General features: G+C 62.7%; 1 protein-coding gene and 1 long non-coding RNA gene across 3 annotated transcripts in view; one reads left to right on the forward strand and one right to left on the reverse strand.

The window, feature by feature from the left end:
- The window catches only part of QRICH2 (glutamine rich 2), a 35391-nt gene extending 29361 nt beyond the window's left edge, over positions 1–6030 (forward strand). The window contains exons 14-22 of the mRNA XM_059150351.1: positions 59–223; positions 295–416; positions 1047–1112; positions 1383–1484; positions 2150–2353; positions 2641–2788; positions 3127–3214; positions 3922–4056; positions 5830–6030. Coding sequence (XP_059006334.1) covers positions 59–223; positions 295–416; positions 1047–1112; positions 1383–1484; positions 2150–2353; positions 2641–2788; positions 3127–3214; positions 3922–4056; positions 5830–5999 — 1200 coding nt within the window. The 3' untranslated portion in view covers positions 6000–6030. The remainder of the gene's footprint in view (positions 1–58; positions 224–294; positions 417–1046; positions 1113–1382; positions 1485–2149; positions 2354–2640; positions 2789–3126; positions 3215–3921; positions 4057–5829) is intronic.
- Positions 114–1471, reverse strand: LOC131817015 (uncharacterized). 2 transcript variants are annotated; one of them, XR_009348274.1, is made up of 3 exons: positions 1020–1471; positions 279–571; positions 114–202 (listed from the first exon to the last, which is right to left on the reverse strand). It is a non-coding gene; the product is annotated as an uncharacterized LOC131817015 (long non-coding RNA). The 2 variants fall into 2 exon arrangements; XR_009348273.1 differs by having other exon boundaries at positions 279–576; positions 1020–1470.
- Positions 6031–6577: the final 547 nt, after the last annotated feature.

Here is a 6577-nt window from a genome sequence, read left to right on the forward strand (position 1 = left end):
TGGGGCCCTGCCCCGGCTCTCTCCCACCTGGGGCCCCCTCCTCCTCTCTTGCGGGCAGAAGGCTGATAAGAGCGCCCTGGCGGCCAAAGTGAGCCGTGTCCAGTTCGATGCCACCACAGAGCAGCTGAACCACATGATGCAGGAGCTGGTGGCGAAGATGAGCGACCACGAGCAGGACTGGCAGAAGATGCTGGACAAGCTCCTGGTGGAGATGGACAGCAAGGTGAGGGCAGATCACTCCCTGCCCCAACCCGCCTATCCCAGTGCTCACTGCTCACCCACGGCCACCCACAGCTGGACCGCCTGGAGCTGGACCCCGTGAAGAAGTTGCTGGAAGACCGCTGGAAGTCCTTGCGCCAGCAGCTCAAGGAGCGCTCTCCCCTCTACCAGGCGGACGAGGCGGCGGCCATGCGGAGGTGGGGTGCGGACCACAGCGGGGGGCTGGGAGGGGGGTCCCCACCAGCGAGCGCAGTGTGCCCTGGGGGAGAGGCTGATCCCACTGGACCATCCCGTAGCTGCAGGGACAGAATCTGAGAGCTTGAAAAGCTCTTCCATCTTAGGCTGGTTCCTCCTGCACTGGAGGAAGGGTGGGGAGAGAAGGCTAAGACTTTTTGGCACGGGTGTGCTCCTTGGGGCCCCGAGGCAGGGATGGGCCCACAGTCCCCAGAGCCGAGCCTGCTCCAAGGGGTCCCCTGGTCTGCCCTGGGGCAGGCTTGAATCCCCGGGTTTCCACTATTGGCCACCAGAGGGCGCCCGAGTTTCACACAGGGCCTCCGTCGGGGCCCTTTGAAACCCTGCTGGCTTTGGGTTGGCACAGGTGGGTGCTGGAGAGGTACCCCAAAGCAGGCAAACCTAGGAGCTAGGGTGTTCCAAGGGAACAGGGACCAGATCTGCCTCTGGTGGCTTGGGACCTGCCACCCTGGTGAGCCAAGCTTCCGGCCCGCTGGGCCTGCAGAGGGCCCAAGGCCGTCTGTGTTCTCCGTCTCTCTCATTCCCCACCGTCCGGGCAGGATACTCACCCTCTGCGTGTATCCCACTCCTCACAGGCAGCTCTTGGCACATTTCCACTGCCTCTCTTGTGACCGGCCCTTGGAGACAGCTGTGACTGGACAGTGAGTGCCCACACCTGGCCAACCCCAGCTGGTGGCTGTCACGGGGGCGGGCACAGCTGTGCTGCGCCTCCTCTGTTCCCTGCCTGCCTCCAACACTTGTCCTTCCTCGGCTCCTCTCCCCCGGGTCCATTCCCACAGGCCTCACCTCCGTCCTTCCCTCTGCCACAGCCTGGACGGGAAGGCTCCTCGGGCACGTAGACTGTGGAGTCCTGGCTTTAGGAATGGGATTTCTCTTGTTCCAACCGTCCTCTTCTCTCTGCCCCTGCCCAGATTTATCCCGGTGACTCCTGTGGGCCCAGCCCTGCCTGGGCACCGCTCCACCCGCCCCTACACTATCTTCGAGCTGGAGCAGGTCCGGCAGCAGAGCCGCAAGTACGGGGCAGCAGGCTCCCGGGCGGGGCTTCGCAGGGGAGACGGGGCAGACGCTGGAGGGCGCGTGGCTCTCTGGAGAGGCTCCTTCTCCTGGTTGGACAGTGGGGGGCAGGGAGTAATTTCTCAGCTAGCCCCCCACTTCTTCCCAATAAGAGGAGGAATGGAGGCCTATTTAGTAATCACCTGCCTTTGAGTCCCTCCTGTTGGGGGTGCCGGAGGGACACTGCTGAGGCTGCCGGCGGGGGACCTCTCCCTCCTCACACCCCCAGATGCTTCAGCAGCCCCAGCATGGGAGGAAGGGAGGGGTCCGATGTCACCCAGCCAGAGGGTGGGCTCAGTGGCTGTTGGGGGAGGAGGTGGGGACATAATGCACACTCCTTGGGCTCCTGCCCACCTCCCTGCCGCATTTCCATCTCCCAAGGATGGGGGTTCAGCCTTAAGGATGATTTCAAACTGCACTTTGGAGCCCTCAGGGTTCCAGGTAGGGAGGGCCAAGTGTGCTTCCACCCCGTCCCGTCTGTGGTCCCTTGGGGTGCTACGGGCAGAGCGCCTGTCCACACAGGGTCCTGCTTAAAAGGGCACAGATAAAGGGCTGGAGTGGGCCTGGGTCTGAGTGTGGGCTCGGACTGGCGTGGCCCCCTTACCCACCGGCCTGTGCCCCACAGCCTCAAGCTGGGCGGTACCGCCTTCCCTCGGGGCGACTTGGCGCACATGGAGCGGAGCGTGGGGCGCCTGCGCACCATGCACTCCAAGATGCTGATGGACATTGAGAAGGTGCAGATCCACTTCGGAGGCTCGGTCCGGGCCAGCAGCCAGATGATCCGGGAGCTGCTGCAGGCACAGTGCCTGAGCTCCCCCTGCTACAAACGGTAGGACCACACAGATGGGGCCTCTGGCCGCGGGGCTCAGCCTCTGCCCACCCACAGCCCTGTGAGTGTCTGCTGCACTGCTGGGGAATGCCCTGCCAAAGAGGGGGGACGGCGGGCAGGAGAAAGAGGGTATTAGTGGTCTTCAGGGTGGCCCGACAGCGAGTTTGCTTTGCCCTGGCTCCTGGAGACCCCTGACACAGCTGTCCCATCCCCGGCTGGCTGTCCCCCCCCCCATAGCTGGGTCCTAGGGGACACCGGCTCTGGTGACACTGCCATCTTCACCACAGGGTGCCGGAGACAGCCGACTACGTGTACTCGAGCGTCCCCCGGCGCTGCGGGGGCAGCCACACCCTCACGTACCCCTACCGCCGCAGCCGTCTACAGCACCTGTCCCAGGGCCTGTACCCCACCGAGGAGGTCCAGATCGCCATGAAGGTTGGGGTGCTACCTGGGAGTGAAGAGAGAGGGCCCGCACAGGACCCCACGTTCTCAAGTCATTCTGGAAAATGTCACCAGAAGGGTGGATGACCAGCCCTCTGCCTGGAGGCTGTTTCTGAAAGCCTCTGGTACTCCGGCTTTGTTGGGCCTCCTGCCCAGCGAGCCCTGCCACCCCCACCACGGGCCCTCCCTTCGCCCTGGCGCTGCCAGAGCCTGGGGGAGGGATCTGGGAGTCGGGGGAGGACGTCCCTCAGTGCCACCGCCCTCATGGAGGAAGGAACAGAGGGCATGCTCTAGGGGCCACGTGGTAATGGATATCCCTCCCCCGCCCCCAGCATGATGAGGTGGATATCTTGGGCTTGGATGGACATATTTACAAGGGACGGATGGATACAAGGCTGCCGGGCATCTTGACCAAAGACAGTGAGTGTCCCAGGGGCCCAGAGACTCCTCAGGCTCCTTGCTCAGGAGTCCCTCAGGGTCTGCCCAGCTCCTGGAAGGCCATGGGACCACTGGATCCTGGGTGCCTCCTCCTGCTATTGCTCCGATTCCAAACACTCTCAAAGCCCCAGGTCAGTGTTGGCAGGTCGGGGACAGCCATCTAGTCTCAGCCAATGAGCCGGGACGTCATGGCCCTGTGACACATTCATGAAGTCTTCCTCCTCGTGCTGCCTCATCGGCTTGCCTACCTGGGCCTCTGTTCCCAGCACCACCAGGACCCAGTCCTACCCCTCCTTCAAAACTCAAAGTGCCCCTCCTCAGCACCCACCACCTGCTGAATTTCCCCGCCCCCTCCCAAAGCTCCACCTGCTCTTAGAGCTCGTGTGCACCTGTCCAGCCACCTGGCCTCCTGAACTTGAGCCCAAGTCAGAACTCACCCAGCACCAGGCACAGGGCTCACGGCTGTAGGTCCTCAGAGCATATCTGAGTGGGTGGGTGGTTGGATGGATGGACATGGGAATGAATGGAGTGCTTAGAAGGGGCATATCCATTAGTTCCGACTCGGAAGGTCCCCCGCTAAGGCGGCCGCGACCAGCGGCCCTGCAGCCCTCTCCCCATCCGCATGGGTCCCCACAGAGCTCCCACTCAGCATCTCAGAATGGACCCTCCCCTTCACCTTCCCCCACCAGCCTCCGTCTCCGGGATGAGCAAGCACAAGGCCAAGCATTCCCGGCCCCACGTGCACAGGCAGCAGTCCCTCAGCGACAACGGCCAGCTGCCCTCGAGACCTCAGAGTGCCCAGATGCTGGCTGTCAACAGCCCAGGTAGCTTCCCTCTGGCCTTCTGGGTGACCTCCACTGCCCCCAGGCCTCTCCTGCTTGCCCGCCAGCCCCCTTCCCTGCCCAGGGCTGGTCTCTGCCCTTATTTCCCCGCAGAGAGGAAGCGCCGGGGAGCTGAGCGATGGGAGGGGAAGGGAGGAAGATCCAACTTTACGGAGTTGGGTTTGTTTTTTTAAAGATTTTATTTATTTGACAGACAGAGATCACAAGTAGGCAGAGAGGCAGGCAGAGGGGGGCGGGAAGCAGGCTCCCTGCTGAGCAAAGAGCCGATTCGGGGCTCCATCCTAGGACCCCGGGATCCTGACCTGAGCTGAAGGCAGAGGCTTTAACCCATTGAGCCACCCAGGCGCCCCTACTGAGTTCTTATGTCGCAGGACTGGGGGGCAGATGCTGTTACTGTCCCCATCTCCCAGGAGAGGGAACAGGAGCAGGGTTGTAGCCCAGGGCTCTGGCTCCAGGCTCAAGTTCCCCCCCCCGCCCCCGTCCAGCCCCCCTCACCGCTCACAGGTGCTCACTCGCCTGGAGCTAGTGGTCAGCTCTGTGCAGCAGCTGATGGGTGCAGTCCGACCTTATTTGGGGAGGAACTTCTCCTCACCCCCAGGCCTGGACGGTCCCTTGAGTCCCTGTGCTCCCCCAAGGGCTAACTCCTGCCTAAAAGTCTGGGGACTAAGGGTCCCCCAGGGTCCAGCCATCCCTCTGGGGGCCAGAGAGGGACACTGGCCTGAATCACCACCAGGCCGGATCACCTTCAAGTGACTGTGAGCAAGTCTCCCCACCCCCGCATCCAGACCTGTTTCCTCGTCTGCCTGTAAAGGGGGGCCCTGGATTGGTGCTGCTCGGGGTCAGGGCACCCAAGAAAGGGGATCTAACGAAAGGGGCTGCCCTTCTTCCTGTAAAAAGTTCCATTCGCACACTTTGCGGATGTCTGCAGGAGGTCAAGGGCTGCCCCCTCCCCCGGCCCCGTTAAACGCCCAGTCCTAGTTGGCCTTCATGGCCCATTCCAGTCCCAGCACTCAGTGAGCGCCCAGAGGAAGCAGAAACAGAGGAGCGGTGGCGCTCGTCAGGGCCCCTCGCCATCGCTCTCTCCAGCCAGGCACTGTGAGGGGCTTGACACTTCGAACCGGTTTTAATCCTCACACCAACACGAAGAGGCAGGGATCACTGTGAGCCTCCTTTACGGCTAAGAAAACGAAGGCACAGAGAGGTTAAGGTGCTCGCCCAAGGTCACACAGCTAGGAAGCAGCAGGAGTGGAATTCAGACTTAAGCTGTCAGCCTTTGGAACCTATGCTGGTCACAAGGCAGAGCAGGAGGGGACAGACGATTGAGTGGGGGACAGAGTGCAGAGCTGTGACTGTGTTCTCAGGGGCACCTAGCTCCCCCCTCCCTGGCACTCCGTCTACTCTCAGGACACCTAAAATGTTAGGGGAGCAGGAGGGGAGAGGGCAGTCTTAGGAGCAATTCCTGCACCTGCTGGTGTGAGCAGTGCCTCAACAGTCCCTTGATCACTAGAGGAAACATTACCCAAGAGCCAGGCTCTTGGCCACCCAAGGAGGCCTTGATTTTTAACTCCCAGAGATTAGCAAGGAACCCTGCTCAGGAGCTCCCAGGCGGGCTTGCACGGCCCACTGCAGCCCTGCGGGCCCCTCTCCAGCACTCTGTCCCCCCGTGCTGCCGGCGCTTCGGGCAAAGGGGGCTGCGGGGGGTGTGGGGCCTGGAAGAGAGCCACCTCAGCCCCCCATGTCTCCCACGTCTCACAGCTCCTCCTCGTCCACGGAAAGACAGACCCCTGTCTTCTGAGGGGCGCCTCGCCCAGCCCAACACGGCTCACCCGCCCAGCCCCAGCGAGTTGGAGATGCACATGGACATGCCCCCCGGGGAGGGGCCTGAGGAGCCCACCCGGGGACCGCGGTCCACCACTGCTCAGTGAGCAAAGGTATTAATAAATGTTTAGGAAGAAGCTTGGGGCAGCGAGGCTTCTGTGGTCTTGGCTCGGGAAGACGGAGTCAGAGTGGGGGGCCCTGCAGGCCAAGCCCCGCCAGAGCACCCCCGGGTCTGGGTGGCCGGCCTTCAGTTGAACAGGTTGGACTTGTAGCGTGAGCATGAGACCACGACCCCCCACCCCCGAAAACGGGTGAAGCAACCCTCCAAGGGTGCGGGGCTTTAAAAGAAGCTGTTGAGGCCAGACCCCAGAGCCCGGGGCTGGTCAGCCCCAGTAGGAGCCGCTCTTACCCCTGCGGGCTCTCTCCTGACCTCCACGGGACCCCGAGGCTGCTGGCCTACGGGTTGGCCTGGCCCACTGGGGTGTTCCTGGCACATCCCTCGGGGAGCAGGGCCCCAGCCACGTGGGAAGGTTTCTGGTTGCTTCCTCTACAGCTTACCCTTGAGTGGCGGCTGCCAAGGCCAAGAGGAACTGCCTGGCCTAGGCTGCTTCCCTGCTCCCCTTCCTCCTCCCCAGAAAGACTGAGAAGAAATGTGAGCAGAAGTGTGTCGGGAGGGGCTTAGCCA

This window comes from Mustela lutreola, chromosome 15 (genome assembly GCF_030435805.1).
Source record: "Mustela lutreola isolate mMusLut2 chromosome 15, mMusLut2.pri, whole genome shotgun sequence".
NCBI classification, from domain to species: domain Eukaryota; kingdom Metazoa; phylum Chordata; class Mammalia; order Carnivora; family Mustelidae; genus Mustela; species Mustela lutreola.